The following is a 20680-nucleotide window of genomic DNA, read 5'->3' on the forward strand; positions in this document are numbered from 1 at the left end:
CCCCCAAGGCCATACAGCCAGGGTCGGAGGGAGGGAATAGGATCGTGGCCCCCGAGTCTGGGTGCCTGGCCGGTAGCAGGACTGAATCTGACCCAAATGCCCGGACCCGTCAGCCTCAGCAGGGCACGTTCAGGTCTGACAGCGCAAGGACTCACGGGGAAGGGCCCAGAGAACAGTGAGAGTCCCCCCGCTGCATTGCTCAGGGCCAGGCAGGAAGGCGGCTGGTGCGTCCTCACCTGTCGGTGAGCGGGGTGATGACCAGTCGTGGAGTGTTGCCCAGGTACTCGTACGAGTACTGGATCTGGGCGTCGCAGATGTTGGCAAAGCAGTGCTTCTTCTCCTCATCCCAGCGGTGCCGCAGCTGGGACTGCCAGGTGAAGGCCTGGGCGCTCTCCACCTGCAGGAGGGGCAGGCCGGTTTGCCTCCCGCTGGCCCCTGCCCCGGGGTGGGGGGGGGGGCTCCCCGGCCTCCGGCTCCTCCCACGGTGCCCATGTCAAGCCTAACTCCGTGCACCACTGAGTCTCGCTGAACCGTGGGCACCCCTGATCAGGCCGCTTGTCCAGTCGCTTACCAGGGCCGAGACAAGGGATGAAGGAGGCGGTAGCCACTGCCCGGAGTAGTGTCGCCCGCCTCCCTCAACCCAGGAGGAAGCAGCAATTACTGGGATGGGGGCGTGCACGGGAGTCCCAGGCACCAGCCCCCCGCGGGGTTCCTGGCCCTTCCCGGCGCCCGTGCCTTGGCGGTGATCATCTTGGCGACCACATCCCGGGCGTGGACGTCGATGGTACAGATGGTCATGATCTTCGTCCTGTCCCCGGCGTTGAGGTTTCCGATGAGCAGGGTGATGAGCGCGTTCAGCTGACTGATCTGCAGGAGCGAAGGCGCCTCGGCTGGGACACCCATCGCGGGGCGGACTCCGGGCTGGGGGGGCGGTCCCCCACGGTTGGGTAGGGAAGACCCCCATGCTCTTGTTCACAACGAGACACAGAAAGAAGCTCTCGCTATCCCCCAACTGGGGGTGGGGAACGCTGGGGAACAGGCCCCCCCATGGAATATCAAGGAGCCACTAAAAATGGTGTAGAAGAAGATCGGATGCCGTGAAAGACGGCGGACGTTGCGTAAAACCAGGATTTTAAAGCTGTGTGGACAGTTTATATATTTTTGGCTAGGAATTGATTACATGCACACAAAAAGATTAGAATGTTAGATAAGAATTTGTTGACGGGGTTATATATGGGTGGTGGGGTTTTTATTTTAAAAATTATCTTTAGTTTCTAAATTTCTAACCAAGAATCTTTTAAAAAGTTAAATCAAAAGTGGCCCCCACTTGCCACAACTAGAGAAAGCCCTCGCACAGAAACGAAGACCCAACACAGCCAAAAATAAATAAATAAATATTTTTTTTAAAAAGAGGGAGCATTAAAGTCATGTACTTCTAAGGCGGTTACTCTTGGGCAGAAGGATGTTGGGGGGGTGCCAGTATTTGGTTGCTTTTGACCCACAGAAGTGGCAGTGGCACAAGTGGGCACCTCAGAGCAAGAACCTTTGGATGGACAGGGGCGGGGAGCACACACCTGCTTCTTGTTGTAATCTCTGATGGCGTTTTCGTAGCCTTCCTCCAGCCTGGCAAATGCCAGGCCCACCTCGGTTGTCCACCAGATCTGGGTGCACGCGAGCGCAATCTGAAAACAGAGCGGCCCCCGGCCCCCCGCCAACGTGAGCGTCGTTCTCAGCGTGACAGAAGAGTTCACATCAGTAAGGCGGCTGTTCTCCGCCCACTGTGGCTAACCCAGGACAGGTGAGCTCCGTCCACCCAGCCTCAGACCTGGGCGGGGTAGTCGAAGATCCATTGCTCCCTTGGCTTCTCCTCGTAAGTCACCACGGCTTCCGGGATCTCGTGGCGGAGCGTGGCGCACATCCTGTCCAACACCCGGTTCAGCCAGACCTCCACCTGGGGACGGAGCCACAGGGACCAGAGAGGGGTGAGCACAGCTCATTCCGATGGCTTGCTTTGTCATTTACAAATTAAACGACCATTTGTCATCCTCCTCCTTATCATCCCAGGGGTAGAAATACCCAGGTTTTCAGAGCAGTAAGAATGACCAGCTTGAAAAATGTGGTCAGCAAGCCCAGCTGTACCCGCACAACTAGCTGCACTGGGCACTCGTGTGCATTAACTGTTTCTGCGCAGAGAAGGGAGGGGAAACCAGAGAAAAATTGAGAGGAGAAGATAGTCTATGTCTGACCCTATGAAGCGGTGCTGATGCGCAGAGACGCGGGGCCTGTCCCCCAGCCCCGCTGCCCCGTGTCCCTTACTAGTGGAGCCCCCACTAGCTCTCCAGGTGCATCATCTCAGGGTCTTAGACTGTCATGTGGACAAACTTGCTGACGAGCCTTGTGTGCATCTTAAAATACAAAACTTCAACTGACTGCAACTGGGGGGAACACACCGAAATGAGATAATTGGGTTGGTTTTTCTTTTAAACTACAACGACAGTGCAGGCAGAGCTCACTGTAGTTCGTGGTTATGTCTGTAAGCAGTTACGTGTGGGAAGCACCTGAACGAACTGAGGACTGGATCCTGCCACCGGCCTGCCAACCCCATCTGGCCAGGTTCTCCGAATTCAAGTTGTGGGAGCTTGGGTTTTCTTGTGTGAGATTTTTACCCCCCAAGCTGACTTACCTCTGAATTACATTTTGCTTAGGCTAATGTCAAGATCGATTCGAAGGCTTGATCAATACTTGGGCAAAGAGATTGGGGGAGGGGGGGGGGTGGAGGGCAGCCGGGAAGCTTGCTGTCAGCAGAAGGGAGCAGCCTCCTGGGGTGGGGGGAAGCTGGAAAGGGGGCTGGGCTGCCCAAGGTAAAGGGACCCCTCTGCTAAATCAAAGCAGTAAAGCCCCTTACGCTGGGCAGGAATGAGAACTGGCTGGTTCAGGTGTGTGTGGCCCCCTTCAAAGAGGGGGGCGGGTGCCGCTAACACTAACCCCTTGGCATTAATAATAATAAATAAAATAATAAAGACTCAATGGCATTAATAAACCTTTTCTCCCCCTCCGTCCCCTCCTTTCTCTTTTTTTTTTTCTCACAATGCACCTCATACTGTGTAGGTAAGGCTGTGCTGGAAATTCTATAGAGAAGCCCCTTAAGCATTTGTTCTGAGAGGCAGAGGGAAGGAGAGAGGGGTGGTCCCAGGCTGGGGGTGACAGCCTGTCTGAGGCCGTGTGGCCCTGTACACGCTGCACTGTCGTCCCGGGTTGGGGCGGGGGCGTCCCTCCGCACACGCACGCACCTGCCCCGAGAGGTCACATTCCCGGTCAAAGTCCACGTACTCGTCCTCCTTGCTGTACATGCCCAGGCCACACTTGAGCGGCCTCCCGTCGGCGTCGAGGCGGAACTTCAGTTTACACAGGCTGTCGAAGAGCTTGGACAGGTGGCGGCTCACCTGGATTGGGCGGGGGGATCACTGGATTTGGCAGCCAAGGGGTTCAAAGGCAGGAGACACGCAACCTGGGTCTTCCTCGGGAGGTTTTAAGCATCTTTTTTTTTTTGGCTTATACCCGCCCCCCCCCCCCCCCCCCCCCCCCCCCGCCGCCTCTGGGATGTTGACTGAACGCACTTAGCCAACAAATGGCAAAAACTGCTCTCAGGTGGAACCTTCCGAATGTCTGTTCCTGAAGATTTCTTTTCCTTGAGAAGGTTCTGTCCCCGGCATGGGACCCGCGTCCCTAGGTCAGACGCTCAGAACCTAAATTGTGGGCCACCCTGTGGCTGCCTTCTTGTGCGTCTGGAACTTCATGATTAAAATAAGACAGTCGCTTCCCTTCGCCGGGGTAGCTAACCCTCCTCTCTTTTAGAAGAGGAACCTCAAGGGACCTTTTCTTCCTGGCGCCTGGGATTTATTAGGAGGAGCAGGCGTGTCTCTCAGAAACGGGCATCTCACCCATTTTCCAGAGGACGTGGATGAGGCTTGGGGAGGGAAGGGCAGGGTCTGAGACCAGTCCCAGGTCTTTCTGTCATGGCCCAGCCCCTGGGTGGTTTCAGGTGTGGATGACCTCGTGGAGATGCCACAGGGACACCTGTGGACACTCCTCCAACATCCCAGGGCCACCTGGACATGGAGCCAAGCCGGGACCCGCCTGGAGCCTGGAGGCCGCACCTGAGGTCGGCCTCTCTTCACAATGCCAGGGGCCCACCTACCTCCACGGGGTCGTTTCCGTTGGAGAGAATGTCCAGGAGGTCGGCTGAGGAGACGAAGTAGAACCTTGGGAAAGCAAGTCTTTTTGTCTCTAAATATTCGGCCAGGGCCTTTTCACACATGGCCAACCTTGGGGGAGGAAACAAGGCTGCTGAGTCCTGCTCGACAGAGGGTCTTTTCCAGCCCATCCTTCCACGCGCTAGACGGACAGCCCCGGAGACGCCCAGGCTGTTCACAGCCCCAGTTTGATTCAAATCTTCCACACTTGTTCTCTGCCAGCCCCTGACCTGGTGGGTGTCCCCAGGTATGATAGGGTATAGTTTAATCTCTGCAGTCAGTGCTTCTTCTGAGGCTGAAGGCCCGCTCTGTGGCCGGCGTGGCAGGATGTGGCCCGAGAGCTCGCACTCTGAGGAAGGGGATGTGTTAACCCACAACCTGGGGCTTTCCCCGTCCTGGCCAGCAAGGGGCGCATGACTCGGGTTTCTGCCACAGCGAAGCCCCTCCCCTGGACAGTGTGGGACCCACCTCTTCTTCAGGTTCTCAAGTTTGTTATAGAGACCAGGTTTGTTGGTGGCTTCGACCACGTTGGGTGTTTTCACCGCCTCCTCCATCAAGGCCTGGGAAGAGAAAGGGGCCGCCACGGCATCAGGAGCCCTGTTTTCTCCAATGGAGCCATTTCCGAAAGTGCCCAGGCAGGGGCGAGAGAGCTGTGCTCACCTTGAACTCCTGGTCGATGTCATCAAAGCGTTGGGAGTCCTCCGGCAGCTGGGCGCGGATGTCTTTGGAACCAATGAAGATGCTCTCCAGGTGGCTCCAGGTTCTCTGGACCTCGAACCAGAGGGAGATGACCGAGTCCGCAGCGGACAGTTTCTGCTGCCAGCTCGTCACCTCCTTCAGGAAGTGGGACAGGTACTTGGACATCATCAGGTTCTGCAGCTGCACCTGGCTGTCCTCCAGCGTCTCCACCAGCACCTCATCCGTCTTGAGCAACATGGTGCCTGTCCGCGGGTGCCGCCTGTGCTCAAACTCCATGGTGGACCAGGTACTATCCAGGGTTTTCAGCACCTTTTGGGGGAACAGAAATCGGCTCAGCAAGTGTCTGGCATGAGGGGCTGAAAAGGACCCAGAGTTTCCTAGAACATGGAAGGAACCCCTTCAGAAAGGAGGCGCTTTTCAGAAAGCCAAAATGTTCATGCCAATGTTATTTACAATGGCCAACAGATGGAAACAACCCAGATGTCCCTCAGTGGATGAACAGATCAACAAAATGTGGTGTATTCATATAATGAAACATTATTTGGCCATAAGAAAGAATGAAGCCCAGGCACATGCTACAACATGAAGGAAACCTGAAAACATGCTCAGTGAAAGGAGCCAGACACTGAAGCCCACATATTGTATGTTTCCCTTTATATGAAATGTCCAGAAAAGGCAAACCTGTAGAAACGGAAAGTGGGCTCATGGTTGCTTAGAGCTGGGGTGGGGGGTATGAGAAGATGGGGGGTCACAGCTAAAGCGTCTGGGTTTCATTGCTTTTTGAGGAGATGAAAATGTTCTAAAATTGACTAATTCTAATATGTGATGGTTGCACGTATCTGTAAATATGCTAAAAGCCATTGAATTGTACCCTTTAAATGGGTGAATGGTATGGTATGTGATTTAGAGCTCAATAAGTTTGTTAAAAAAAAGAAAGCCAAAATGTGACAATTCAAACTCAAAAAACAGGTGAGGAGAGAGGTTTGGATCGCAAAGGAGTCAGCCAGACTTTCCGTGTGTCCTGGAACTGCCCCGGGTACTGGCTGATGGCCGGCCCTCCTGCCCCCGCCCCCCCTTCAGCTTCTCAGAAGGCCGAGGCAGGATGGACCGCAAGTGAGGGTGCTTCGTAGGGGAGGAGAGTTCAGTAGGGTTAGGCAGGTGGGTCGGGTTTAGCGTCATCCCCTACAAAACGCACTTTGCTGTCAACAAAGGCTACCTTTTCCATGCCAGACTCTTTCACAGCCTTGTCTACGATGTTCTGGACCTCGTCTTCGTATTTATGTAGGTTCAGCTGGAGTAAATCCGCCAGGGTGGTCTCATCTGACATTTCAAACTTCACCTACGGGGAAAATAAAGAGGCACATTCCACGTAAGGTCACATGTTCTCCCGTTGAGGGACAGCTTTGTCCTTCATGGAGAGGCAGGCGAGGGAGGAACCCAGGCCATGGCGGGGGCAGTTGGAAGCTCCGTGACTTGGGCAGTCACTTCTCCAGGCCTCGCCTCTCCTCCCTGTCAAACTGGTAACAGCAGAGTCCACTGATAGGGGAATAGTGTCCCCCCCAGATTCATGTCCACCTGGACCTCAGAATGTGACCTTATTTGGAAATAGAGTCTTTGCAGCTGTTAAGGATCTTGAGATGAAATCGTCCTGGATCAACTGCACGGAACCTAAATCCGATGACAGGTGTTGTCATCAGAGAAAGGGGAGGGAGATTTGAAATGCAGAAGAGCCCACGTGACCACTGAGGCAGGGATTGGAGGGATGCGGCCACAAGCCAAGGATCGCCTGGGGCCACCGGAAGCTGGAAGAGGCAGGGAAGGGCCCTCGCCTAGACTGCCAGAGGGACCACGGTCCTGCCGACACCTTGATTTCAGGTTTTTGGACTCCAGCGCCAGGGAAGACTACACTTCTGTGGTTTTAAGCCCCCCATGGTGTGGGGCTCTGTTACAGCAGTCGCAGGACCTGATCCACCACCTCAGGAAGCTGCCGTGTTAGTAACAGTTGTGGCCAAGTCACAGGTACTATTACTCCAGTAATAATACCAGGTGTTTTCATGGTGTCACCCAGTCCTCAAATCCTTCTCGCTGTCACATAGACAGATGTTTCCAGGCCCCGATTCCAAGCCTGCCATGGAAACTGGCTTAACCAAGTGATGGAATCGAGTGTCTCTCAATCATGGCTGGAAAAATACCTGCCCGGGTCTCAACAGTCCTCGGTGATGCCCAGTTCCTGGGACGTTTTAGTTGCTTGTTGATCACCGCCCGGGGGTCTCTCCCAGGCCCTGGATAGGGTACACGAGCCTGCTGGCCAGTGGTCTCAGCACTCAGGATAACCCTTCTGCTCGTCTGTTTCTCCCCGCCAGGGCCCAGGCCACATCCCGTGTGCTCCTGAAGCCGTTCCTGCCCTTTCCTCGCCATGGAGGTGACTGCCTACTCTATGCTCCTAGAACCACCCCTGAGCATCCCATTCGGCGTCCCAAACACCATGACCCACGCTGTTCTTTCTTCCTTTGCTTCCCTGAGAGCAGGGCCCGTGTTCTGTCTCTGCATCCTTGGCACCTACGCGGGGCCTCTGCAGAGTAGCCGTTCCACAGAGTTTTGTTCAATGTTTGCTGACGGTGGGGATGTTCCTATTTGCCTTCTGTGAGTGTCAAGGCCAGTGACCCCCCCACTGGGGGATACCCCTGGGAAAATTTGGGTGCTAGGACTCTGTGTTCCGGTGGCGCGTGGGGGACCCGGGGAGCTATTCCTCCGCCCCAAATGTCCTGAGCCCCGGGGACATTCACCTTTCAACCAGAACTGGCTGCATAATTTGAGGAGCCTGGTGCAAATCAAAATGATGGGGTCCCTTGTTAAAAAATCATTAAGGACTTCAACATGGTGACAGCAGAGCATCCAACCCAGAGCGGGGCCCCTCTGAGCGCAGAGCCCAAGCACCTCAAAGCCGGCTTTATCAGCGCCAGCCCCGCCCATCCTGTAGCGAGTCCCCAAGGAGCAGCGCCCTCCTCCCCCGAGGCGCGGTACCTGGGTGGCCTGCATGAGCTGCTGCCAGTGGCGGTTCCGGATGGCGGGGTTCTGCAGCTCACTCACGGCGCGCAGGGACGCGATCGTGTTCTTCACGGTGTTGTCCAGCCCCACGAAGGCATCCCAGCCCTTCACCTCCTTGTCCAGGGACCTCACAGCCTTGGCGAACTTCTGGCAGTCTATGTCCATCTGCTCGACGTTGATGTGCTTCCACTTGGTGGTCTTCCAGTCACCGATGCTGGTGTTGACCTGAGATGGAAACTCTCACTGTCTCCTCTACTGGGGACACTTCAGGAAGGCACCTGTGCCACCTTCCTGCCATTGCTCTCAGGAAGCAAAATCCAATGAGTCTTGAGAACTAATGACAGAGCTTGGTAAAGTGGGTGGATACGAGGGGGGAAAAAAACCAACAACCCAGTTCTATCATGAAAGATTCAACTTAAAAGTCAGCAGTTAAGAGGTATTTTGGCAAAACGTGGGCCCCGTCACTGCTCACCAGGATCTATTCTGTCCCACTTCCTGGTGCAGCCACGGCAGTTGCCTCGACCAATGGAATGTGGGTGATGCCCGACACCTGGGGGCAGAAGCACTGGATTGCCAACGCCTGGCCCCCAGTTCCCTCCATCTGCCTTGGCAATGGTGGATGCGTGCACTGAGCTGCCCAAGGGTTGCTTGGAACTGGAGTGTGGACTTTGCGTGAATGAGAAATACATGTCTGTGGTTAACTACACACAGTTTTTTTTTGTTTTGTTTTAGGGCTGTCTGTCACTGCAGAGTAACCTAGCTTATACTGACTGATTAAAAACACCAGAAGATATTTCACTCACGAAAGGATGAAACAAGACACAGGCACTACTGGGAGACAACGCTACCAAGAGTGGAGACAGAACCCTGTGAGGCCACAGTCTTTAATTCAGGGTAGGCTGAGAACAGCCGTGAAGCTGGACGGGCCGGTCCTGGAGGGGGTCAGAGGTTGCTGAGACAGGCTTGGGGTGGAAAGACACGGTCTTGACAGACATCCGTGTCAGATAAAGATAAACAATTGGGGTGTTTACAAGAGATTTACCTTGCAGATCCCAAGACTCGAAACCTTAATCCCCACAGGAATTGATGGCCCTTTCTGGTGCGTTTAAGCTGCTCTGTATCCGTTATCATAAAATTGTCCTGGCTAGTTTGTTTTGGAGAATTTTTCTTGCAACACCCCGACCAGAAATGCTTATCGTCATCTCCTGGGAAAAGTAACCGTATTCTTGGGTCTGCGCTAAGGGTTGTTTATTGAGGGAAAGTGCAGCATCCTGATCTGACTTCACCGACTGTTCAGTAATGTCGTTCATGCACCAGAGACTTGAATTCAGTGAACTGCGAAAGCAACAAAGCATCGAGAGGCATCGATGGGTTCGCTCTCTTTGGGGGTGGTTGTGAGGTAGCCTGGGGCTCCAGAGATGTTCTTCCCCCTCTCTGTGAGGAATAGGTAGATTCAGCACGGTCAGGATGAAGACATTTGCAGCATTTCACTATGATGTAATAAGAAAAATAAGATAACTGACAAGACAGAGCCTGCTCCTGGGTGGGGACAGTGAATACGGCTGTCAAGAGGGGAATTCTCCCCAGATTCGCTCATGGAGTAGATTTAACTCTAGCTACAGTCGTAAGAGTTTTCTTTTGGAGGGAGGAGGACTTTTCAGAGACTCTGAAGTTCGCTCAAGAGCACAAGAGAGAAGAGCTAACACAGACTTAGAGAACGAACTCATGGTCACCAGGGGGAAAGAGCGGGGAGGGATAGATTGGGAGTTTGGGATTGACAGGTACACACTGCTGTATTTAAAATGGATGTGTGTAGGGACTTCCCTGGTGGTGCAGTGGTTAAGAATCTGCCTGCCGATGCAGGGAACATGGGTTTCAGCCCTGGTCGGAGAAGATCCCAAATGCTGTGGAGCAACTAAGCCCATGCGCCACAACTACTGAACCTGCGCTCTAGAGCCTGAGAGGCACAACTACTGAGCCCAAGTGCCGCGAATACTGAAGCCTGCGCACTTAGAGCCCGTGCTCCGCAACAAGAGAAGCCACCGCAATGAGAAGCCCGCGCACCGTAACGAAGAGTAGCCCCCGCTCGCCGCAACTAGAGAAAGCCCGCGCACAGCAGCGAAGATCCAACGCAGCCAAAAATAAATACATTAACAAAACAAATAAAATGGATACTTGTATATGTATGGCTGAGTCGCTTTGCTGTGTATCTGAAACTATCACAACATTGTTAATCGGCTATACTCCAATATAAAATAAAAAGTTTTAAAAAAATCTAAATTGTATATGGAATAAATACTTTAATTTCTCTAAAAAAAAAAGATAACCAGGGACTTCCCTAGCGGTCCAGTGGTTGGGACTCTGTGCTTCCACTACAGGGGGCATGGGTTCGATCCCTGGTTGGGGAACTAAGATCCTGCATGCCTCGTGGCATGGCCAAAAAAAATTTTTTTTAATAAAATTAAGCCATTATCTATTAAAAAATAAAAGATAACCAACAAGGAGCTACTGTCTAGCACAGGGAACTCCTCTCCATACTCTGTGATAAATGGGAAAAGAATATGAAAAAGAATAGATACATGGTCCTACTGGCTCTGCACCTTTGTAAAAGAATGTCACCTATAGCTTGAAATATTCCCGGGCTTGACCTTTAAAGGTATAACACTTTTCCATTCATATAGAGATTAAAAAGTTGCAGAACAGAAAATAACACTTGTCTTGTTGAAGGTCAACATTGTGACCAGAACTATGTGGACAGCTGCAAGAACAAAGGATTCAGCACCAAGAAGTTTGCAACAACCAGCCACACTCCCTCCCCTTTTAGTATACAAGAAGCCTGAATTCTACTCAGGTAAGAAGGTCCTTTGGGACACTAGTGGGCCATCTTCTCGGTCTGCTGGCTTTCCAAATAAAGTCGCTATTCCTTGCCCCCCCCAAAAAAAGAATAGATACATGTATGTGTATAACTGAACCACTTTGCTGTACACCTGAAACTAACACAACACTTGATTGACTATACTCCAACATAAAATAAAATGAAATAAAAAATAAAAAGAGAGAAGAGCTAAAATATCTCTGGAAATACAGGAGCCAAGAGGTGAGACTGGGGAGCGAACACGCGCACATCTGCTGTGGACACACAGCCTTGATACCAGGAGCAGTGAGGCTTCCTACTCGTCTTTTTGCCTCCATCAACCATCAGAGGCGGCTGTTACGGAAGGATAACGGGAGCGCCCCCTCTTGGTGCTGGGATGCTGCCCGTGGAGCCCCCCCAATCCCGCCCCCTGAGGCTTGGCGCCCCCCTCACCATGATGATCATGTCCCAGAGCTCCTTCAGCTGGCGGACCTCTTTGTGACAAGCCTTGAGCTGCTTGTAGTCCGGCACTGTGACCTCGAACAGGCTCCCGGATTTGCACAGAGCCTCCATGACGCCCTCCATGGACGCGATGCTCTTTTGTTGCTGGGGGCGTGCAGAAGCCGGTGAACAGGGTGCCGGCACTCGGCGGAGCCTTCCCCGTCTCCCCCGCCACGTCCCCGTGAAGCCCAGAGCCAACACCACGCACACAGGGTGGCGGCAAACTTTCCAGCTGGGAGGGCAGCGGCCTCCCCCGCCCGCCCCCAGCTTCTCCTCTGATGGGAGGGTGGGTCATCTCGGCGAGCTCAGGTGTGAGGACTGACTCTTAATGGATGTTGCATGAATGCCAGAATTCCTCCTAACATTTTCTGACTTCCCAGAACCTCCCCCATTCTCTCACTGTATATATTTGTATTGTATTAAAATGTATATAAGTAATGCTTGATTGCTTTGAAAACTAGAAAAATCTAGATAAGCAATGAGGAGGAAAAAAAGATTCGTCCTGAGCCACACGACTAAGTGCGGGCAGCTGCGAAAGCTTTGGTATGGAGTGTGTACCACTCTCGACTGGGTACACAGGGGGGTCCCGAGTGTTTGCACCCTGCCTTGCGGGCCTCTCTCACCATGGACATGGTTCCTAAACAGACTTGACAGGGGAGTTCTTCAAAGAGCCTAGCCTGCGTCCACGGCTAAGTGCTCGGGGGGCTCGAAGGAGAGAATGGTGGCGTCTATGCTGTGGGCTGGGGGCGTGACTGAGAAAATGCCCATGGAGAGAGGGCAGGATCTTGGCCTCTGGGAAGGGTGGGCTTCGAGGCTGAGCAGGGGAAAGAGCAGAGGCTCGGGGGAGGGAAACTGCGGGGTGGCCCTAAAGGACATCTTGGGGTGCCCTCGCGCTCACTCACGCCTGTGGTACTGCAGAGTGTGGTCGAGGTGTGGGCTGGGGCCCGGGCACAGTGGGGGCTGAGCACTGTGCCGGGAGCATTGCGGTGCCCCCCTGTGCTCCTGGGGGCCCCCCAGGCCCCATGTACCCCAAACGCCCCTGCCAGGTGGAAGTCCATCGGGCCTGAGCCTGAATGGGCTGCCTGGTCCGGGGCCATGGAGCTGGCACGTTGGACACTGACCATGATCTTGGGCAGTGGGAACCAGGGCACACAGGTGAGGCTTGGCCACCAGCTGCACGTGGCGAGTCAGGGAGAAGAAGGCGCCAGGGAGCAGGGTGAGTGCAAAGCCCGAGGGGACAGCAAACTGCTGAACGTGGGGACCTAGGAGAGGGAGGGGCTGAGCCACAGGGTGGGTTTGTGAGGCTCGTAGGATATTCAGATGTGCACACACACGCACACACACGTGCACGGCCCCGAGCCCAGTCCCATCAAGCCACGTTTCTGGGCTCATGAGAATGACAGCTTGAGGAAGGATGAGAAAGCATGAAGGTCCCCGAGTTACCACCCCGCCTCCTCCTTGAGCAGAAGTACCTTATTGAGGGACTTGTAGGGGTGGGGGTCGCTGAAGCTGAACGGGGCTTCTTGCCTGAACTTCTCTCTGAACTCGTGCTGCTTGAGCTGCAGGAGGACCACGTGGAAGCCATCAGGCTCCCGCCCCAGGGCCCAGCTGCGGTGCACACTGCGCCCGGCCCCGCCCCCCGAGGCCGTGGTACCTCGAACTGCTGGCATTTCCGTCGCAGGATGCTGACCTCGTTGGCCTGCAAGGGTGCCACGTTCTGCTTCACCTGGATGGCCAGCTTCTTGGTGTTGGTCCACTGCTCTGGCAGTTCCTACACAGGCAAAGGCCAAGGACCACTCCTTTTCCTGCTCTTTTTAAAATTTTCTACTGTGAAATAATTACAGACTCGGGGGGAGTTGCAAAAATAGCACAGAGAGTCCTGTGTGCCCGCCCCCAGCCTCCCCTGGTGGTGGCAGCTCACAAAGCAGAGGCTCGACACCCAAACCGGCATCCGACACTGGGGCGTTTCTGTTAGCAGGTGATGGAACTTGGCGGTTTTCACCCTGTGTTTTAAGCTGAATCCATGTGTGCGTGTGTCGTGTGCATGCATGCACGTGTGTGTGTGTGTGTGAGTGCATGCGTCGTAGGCGTGTGCAGTCCTAGGCAATTCTACCTCATGTATAGATTCCCATAACCCCCGCCGTGATCCACATACCTTGCTGTCCATCACGGTGAGGGAACTGTCTTGTGTTACCTCCTTGTACCTGTACCCAGCACTGCCCCCCGCCCCATCCTGGGCAGCCACTAACCTGTCCTCCGTTTCTACGATTTTGTCATGGCAAGAATGGCTTTAGCAATCAGACGAATTTTTGTATTTTCCAAGTTCTCCACACTTGGGCACATATTGTACTTATTATAAAATATTTTAAAGAAAAAAATCCCAGCCCCCAAATTCTTTACCCACAAATAGACATTGTTTCACATTCTTCTACGATTAACTAACAGTCTGTTGGCAGCGACACACCTCAAATGTTTGTCAGAATTTTTATCTCACCGCTCGCCCTGTTCATAGCCCTGGAGCCCCTGGGGCCCGGCCACAAACGGTTCGAATCCTGGTCCTTAGCTGAGCCCCGGGTGGGGCAGCTGGGGCAAAACACAACGTGCTCTAAAGCAGGGCCTGGGCGCATGAGATCACCGCGGAGATCACGGCGGCCACCGACCCACAATCGACACACAATCCTGTCACCCCTGTGCTGTGGGGTCTCGGGCACTGGCTGGAGTTAGTGCCTCCCGGCAGGGGGAGTCACACCTGTTTGACCAGTCCCAGAGCCAGGGCAGAGAAGCGGGGGGCAGGCAGCCAGGTCTGGGAGGAGACAAACTCCAGGGGGGTGGCTGGGCTGTGGCTTCAGCACCCAGCTTCTGCACTACCACCGCCCCAGCCCAGCTGCACATACAGCTGCTCTGACACCGACAGCTGACGCTCTGCGAATTAGCTGTAAAGCACTGGGCTTTCAGAAGTCCCCTTCAGCCTCCCTGCTGTGGCCCACCTGTCCCACGCGGGGCCGGGGCCGGCTGCGGGCCTTCTGGGCGCCCTCACCCAATCAGGTCTCTGCTGACCCCATTCTTGGTCCCCCAGCCCTTGTGCCCAGGCTCCTGCTGCGCTCAGGAGCAGGTGTGGGACTTGAAGGTACTTTTTATCCACTGAAACGCCAATCAAATGGAAGAGCTACTGCCCTCGCCCCCTTCTGGAGGCCGCCTCACTGTCCCCTCGTCTCCAGAGAGCCCTGTCCTCCCACCCTGCCATTCCACGGGGACCCCATGTCTAGGAGAGGAGGTCTAGCCTGCAGGCTCCGGCACAAGAGCCCGCCCTCCTCTGGCCCTGCCCGCAGCTCCAGCTCCCCCAGCAGGGGCCCCCCAGGCCTGTTTACCTGAAGCTTCACGTGCGTCTCCTCGGGCATCTCCTCCCCATAGGACTTGAGCAGCTCGATGGTCTGCTTCAGGGGCTCAAACATGTTGTCGGTGGCCGTCTGCCTCTCCTTGACCTTCATCAGATGCCCCATCACCTCCACGAGGCCGTCATAATCCCCCTCCTTGAGAGGCTTCATCAAGCCCGCCCTGGAGACTTTCATGAAGGCTTCTAGGTCTGCGAGGCTGGTGGGCGAGAGGCCGCCTGTGATGGGTGCCTGCCCAGCACCCCTGTGCCTCACCGGCTCGCCTGGTCGGCGAGTCCCGCATGGAGCCACGTCTCAGGGCAGCCTTTGCTGGGCCTCCCGGACAGAGGAGCTGGATTACACGCTCTCCTGGCTCCACGCCCCTCCCGGCCCCGACCCCACCTGTAACTGCACGGGTACCACCGGCACGTTTCACGCCAAGCTTCCCTGCCCGACTCAGGGCCCCTGAACGGTTCCTTGGCATCTGTAGCCCAGACACGCTAAGTGCTCAGTAAAGAAGCAATGACCGAGGGACCAGGACCTCCACGCCCTGCCAGGTGACACCTTCCTGCTGGGACCCACCCTCCGTGGGGCTGCCGGCCTCTGAGCCTGACCTTCACCCCAACAGCCACCCGGTTTGGGGGAGGAGGTGTCCAACCGACACTTCATGGAAGGCTGCCTGCAGGTGCCCCTCGCACACGGCCCTCTGGGGCATGATCAGTGGCAGGCCAGCGGCCCTGGGGCCCACCTGCTGACCACGTTGTTGCTCAGGTGCCGCTTGAACATGAGGCTCCAGCGTTTGATGGTGTTGAGGAGGGCCTGCTTGAAGGGCCGGCAGTCACACTGCAGCCAGCCGTTGAACACCTTGGTGTTCTCGCACTTGGACACCTCCTCATACAGCTTCTCATAGGAGTCGATCTGGAAGACACAACCCCGTTCACCTGTCGGGCTGCCGGGGCCAGGGGTTGGGGCCAGCACAGCACGTGTGTGTGGGGGAGGCCCTTACGAGGCACTAGTTTCCTTCTCCCAGCACCCCCGGGGTGCCCTGCGGCCCAGCAGTCTATCCCTGACACGGGACAGCCTGTCAAAAAGGGACATCATCAAGCAGGGCCAGCAGGGGCCAAAAGTTTCAAGGGGTGAATGGGGTCCCGGGCACCCATGGGGCATCCCTTAACTCTATGCTGCTGCACGTCCTTGGGCTCTCAAGCTCCACCAGCCAGCTGTCCCCCCACCCCATGTGCATCTCCCTGTGGCTGGGTCACCCTCACTGAGCTTCAGGAAAAGAGGTGAAGTTTTGTAAGTTCGTTACGTTTTCTCATGTCCTATATCCTGGTTTTTTTGCCGCACTGCACGTCTTGCGGGATTGTAGTTCCCTGACCAGAGATCGAACCCAGGCTATGGCAGTGAAAGCTCTGAGTCCTAACCACCAGACTGCCAGGGAATTCCCATCATGCTCTATATTACTGACGCTCTGGTACTGGGGGCCTCGCTGACCCTGGAGGGACTGCTCCTGCCCCCTGGCTGGCCAAGTCCTAGAGACGGCAGACAACCCCCCAGGACCACACCTTTCACATGCAAACAACTAACCAGAGCTCACAACCCAACCGCCGCCTCTATGGGGCTCTCACACTCCAGGCCACTGTCCCCCTGCCCTAATCACCCCAGGGCCAGGCCCCTGACAACCCGGGACAGCCAGTGCGCCCCTGAATCACTGATCCAAACTAGCCCATCCTAAGCCTGCTCGCCCCGCCTTGCCCATTCTTCCCCATGAAGACCACAGTTCAGGCTCTCAGCCACGCTTTCCCCTCATTCCCTCGGCCTCCTGCCCGAAGCTGGCGCCTCCCCGCGTGGCCCTACGTGGCCCCGCATGGCATGGAGTGCCCCCCTCCTCTTGGGAGCCGTGAGTCGCAACCTCTCTTTTCACAGCAGGCGTCTGCTGATCTGTTGGTCTCTCCATACTTGAATTATAATAAAACTTACATTTAAAAAATGTTCACCCTGGACTTCCGTGGTGGCGCAGTGGTTAAGAATCCGCGTGCCAATTCAGAGGACATAGGTTCGATCTCTGGTCCGGGAAGATCCCACATGCCGCGGAGCAACTAAGCCCGTGCGCCACAGCTACTGAGCCTGCGCTCTAGAGCCCACGAGCCACAACTACTGAGCCTGTGTGCTGCAACTACTGAAGCCCACGAGCCTAGAGCCCGTTCTCCACAACAAAGAGAAGCCACGGCAATAAGCCCACACACCACAACGAAGAGCAGCCCCCGCTCGCCGCAATCAGAGAAAGCCCGCGTGCAGCAACGAAGACCCAACGCAGCCAAAAATAAATAAATAAATAAATAAATAAAAATGTAAAAACAATGTTCACCCAAGTTTTAAATCAAGTCTAGTGCCCCTCCACGGCAGGGATTCTGGAGTTGAGGAAGCCGGTGGGTGAGGTTCACACACACCTGCTGCTGGAACTGGGCGAGGGTAGGCGGCATCTTGGGGAGGGTCTCCTCGGCCTGGGGGTCCCAGTCCTCCGGGCTGATTGCGTGCCCATAGATGAGGAAGCTCTTCATGACCTCCTGGGGGTCGTCCATCCACAGGTAGGCGTAGCGCTCGAAGGAGTCCTGGTACTCCTCAGCCTCCTTTATGGCGCTGATGACCAGGTTGGACAGCTCCTCCCCCATCTCTATGAGGTCGGTCATGTCTTCCAGGTCGGTCTGCGAGGGGCAGGAGGGGCGCAGATGGGTGAGCGCTTCGCCCGTGGTCTCCCCGCCCTGGAGAGTGGCTCCCTGTTGGTGCAAGTTGGCTAACCTCTCTAGATGGGACGCAGGGACATCTGCAAACAATGTTTGCAATGTTCTCCTGTGAGAAGATACACTGGACGTGACTTTCGCCAGGCAAACCCCAGGATGACTCACGTGGCTTCATTCATTAAGTAGTTACTCAGAATCTGCTGTGTGCACGCAGGGGGAGGGGGCCCTAGGGGTGTCGACAGGGCTCATGTGATGTGGACAGCCCAGGAGTGGGGTCAGATTTTCATCAAAAAAATCACAGAAACGAGACATCATGACTCTGACCCTTGCATTCAGGTGTAACAGGGAGGAGGTTGGGGAACGCTCCCTGGGGAAGTGACCATTGGTGTGAGAGCTGATGGACTGTAGGTAAAGAGCAAGAGTAGCAACACAGCACGTGCAAAGGCCCTGTGCTGGGAGGGAAGCAGATGTGTGAGGACCTGCGTGGAGACCACATGATGGCCGGAGTAGGAGCACGGGAGGCCCGGGCTGGACAGGATGCTCTGAGTTTCAAGTGACAGAAAACCCAACCCAAGTTGGTGTTAGCGAAAAGGCAGTGATTGCCTTATGTAACTGCAGAATCTCAAGGTGGAGGGTGTGTATTAACCATGTTTTTAAAATTTCCTGTATCTTAAGAAGCTTTGGCATCTTAAAAAATCTTGCTGGCTGGGGAGAGACTGCCCCTCGTAGGGCCAGCCAATTCTAAGAGAGCAAAGGGCTGGGGTGGGAGCACACCTTTCACGTGAAAACCAGCCAGTCCCCCAACCGCCTACTTTATCTAACTAAACCTCACACTCCAAGCCCATGTTCCCCCTGCCCCATCACCCAGGGCCAGGTACCAGATAACTGGAGACGACCCCCATAGCCCTGAGCCGCGGATGTGCAGACTGGCTGGCCCCGAGCTGTTTCCCTGGTCCTGTCTCGCCTTCCCGCAGAAACCCCAGCAAAGCCTCTGGCCTGGGCTTCACCCTCCGTCCCGCTTCTGCTTTCTGACCAACCTGCTGCCTCCCCCGAGACCCTGAGTAGCCAACCGTGCTTCTCCTTTCCAGGGGAACTGTGAGTGACATTAACGTTTTCTGTCAATGGCACTGACCGCTCCATGTAGTCACTCGGTCACTTCTGTAAATTAAAATCTCATGGATACAAATGAGACCAGAGCGGGGCGTGCACAGCCTGGGGTACGACCTGATCACCGGGACCCTTATTCTGCTTTGTTCTGTCCTGTTCATCATGCCAAGCCCCTCAGGACCCCGGGGTGGGTGCAGGAGCCCCGGATGCGCATCCTGTCAGATTCTGGAGCACACGTGGGAGTCCAGCTCTGTGTTGGGTGTATTCTTGAGCTGACCACTGGTGGCATAGTTCACTTTATTCTGAGCTGTGCAACAGCCTGCTGCGTGCACTTGGGCCAGAAATACCACCTTTTTGCGGCTCAGGAATCCTCAAGCCATTCTCTCTGCCTGGAAATCCCCTTCCACCCTTCAAGACTCAGAACGCGCGTCAGCTCCTCTGGGAAGCTGTCCTTGACCTTGCCAGGTATTTCCTCATGTCCTCACATCACTACATTCACTCACACATGCACACGTATGCACACATACCTCTGTCCCTAATAGCACAGAGCATCTTGCTGTAAATATTTATTACAAATAATACGCGCCCGCTATCAAAAAGTTCAAACGAGGCAGAAGCACGTAAAATAAAAAGCTCCCTTGGCATCCCCTGTCCTCCTACCATCCTCACCCCGATCCTGCTTCCCAGAAGCAAGCACTCTTAACAGTTTGGAGTGTATCCATAGGAGGGCAGGCTTTTGTTTTGTTTAAATGAATGAAATCACATTCTAAACATTGTTCCACAACTTAAACACTTAATAACAAACGTGTCGCGAGCAGCCTTCCATCCCGGGCTCCCTTTTGGGATTCATCCGGATGCCTTTGTCTGGATGGGCCGGAATCTACTGAAGGACACCTGTGTTTGATGGTCATTTAGGTCTTTTCCAATTTTTGTTTAACTGCCCCACAAACCATGCTCCGACAAACACCTTCTCAGACCTCCCTTTGGCGGGGGGTGGGGCTGAATTTCCCACACCTTTGCATCCCCGGGATCTGATCTGACTGCATTTTACGTGTCAGATGCACATTAGGTGTTTAATGCATTCAGAGCAAATGGGTGCGGGAGCCCATGCAAGGCGCATCTGTCAAAGAGCCTGCATGCTCAGAGGATCACGGGGTTTAAATTACGGGAGGGAGTGAAGTACCAGTGAGGGTGGAGATGCACACTTGGCGTCTTATTGGGGGTGGGGAGCCGTCAGGGGAATGAAAACCAGGTCGACCGAGGAGAAGCCGCTCTGGGGAGAAAGATGGGATCTCAGGAGTGGAGAGAGAAATCTGGGCCACCGTCCTGGGGAACCCGATGGAATGGAAGCCTCTGGGCTCCTCTTCACCTTCAGGACCCATTAGGGGTAGCAGTTGGTGGCAGGGAAAGGGGTGGGGCCGTACCAAGCCCAGACTGACCTTGTAGTTCATCCTGCCCTTGGCCAGCCTGGGGATGAGCTTGGCTGCATTGTAGATGTCAGTGACCAGGCTCCCGATCAGCGCCAGGAAGCCCTGCTCCCCGCCCACCTCCAGGGACGGATTGAAGACCAGCCCATCCTCGTCCAGCTCCATGCGGACCTCAAACAGCGGTGCGATGCTCTCCTGAAACAGGCCGTCATGGGGTCAAAGACTTGCCCTGGGCTGAACCATTTTCAGTGCCCGGATGTTCACCCCAGCCCCAGACAAGGTATACGGCTGACTCCTGCTGGCTGGGGCCGCTGCAGAGAACACACTTCCTGAGGGCCCTTGAGCGAGAGCTACACAACCAAATGCAACGCCATCGGGCCAAATGCAGGCTGGGTGTCCAGGGCGGGATACAGCAGTGATCGTGAGTGCCGAGGAGACCCGTTACCTCCGTTCAAAGCCCATATCTGCTACTGTCTAGCTGCGTGGCCTTGGGCGATACCTCGGCTTCCCAGTTTCCCCAAATACACAAAATGAGTACAGCTGCTCTATAGAACAGAGGCAATCACTGTCCCCGTCTCTTTGGGTTACCGTGAGGACTAGAGGGACGACTAACACATAGAGCGCGTGGGGTGGTGGCTGTCTCAGGTGTGTCAGCAGCTGTGGCCACAGTGCTCAGTGG

The 20680-nt window shown here is 55.1% G+C and overlaps 1 protein-coding gene across 1 annotated transcript in view; it reads right to left on the minus strand.

Moving 5' to 3' along the window:
- The window catches only part of DNAH17 (dynein axonemal heavy chain 17), a gene marked incomplete at both ends in the record, with an annotated part of 110263 nt that overhangs the window by 60474 nt on the left and 29109 nt on the right, over positions 1 to 20680 (minus strand). The window contains 17 exons of the mRNA XM_082860704.1: positions 237 to 397; positions 736 to 867; positions 1575 to 1682; positions 1826 to 1951; positions 3291 to 3443; positions 4199 to 4325; positions 4722 to 4813; positions 4914 to 5261; positions 6169 to 6291; positions 7977 to 8225; positions 11308 to 11460; positions 12828 to 12914; positions 13010 to 13126; positions 14724 to 14946; positions 15475 to 15644; positions 17177 to 17431; positions 20014 to 20196. Coding sequence (XP_082716830.1) covers positions 237 to 397; positions 736 to 867; positions 1575 to 1682; positions 1826 to 1951; positions 3291 to 3443; positions 4199 to 4325; positions 4722 to 4813; positions 4914 to 5261; positions 6169 to 6291; positions 7977 to 8225; positions 11308 to 11460; positions 12828 to 12914; positions 13010 to 13126; positions 14724 to 14946; positions 15475 to 15644; positions 17177 to 17431; positions 20014 to 20196 — 2807 coding nt within the window. The remainder of the gene's footprint in view (positions 1 to 236; positions 398 to 735; positions 868 to 1574; positions 1683 to 1825; positions 1952 to 3290; positions 3444 to 4198; positions 4326 to 4721; positions 4814 to 4913; positions 5262 to 6168; positions 6292 to 7976; positions 8226 to 11307; positions 11461 to 12827; positions 12915 to 13009; positions 13127 to 14723; positions 14947 to 15474; positions 15645 to 17176; positions 17432 to 20013; positions 20197 to 20680) is intronic.

This window comes from Leucopleurus acutus, assembly GCF_964270905.1.
Source record: "Leucopleurus acutus genome assembly, chromosome: 19".
Lineage (NCBI taxonomy): Eukaryota > Metazoa > Chordata > Mammalia > Artiodactyla > Delphinidae > Leucopleurus > Leucopleurus acutus.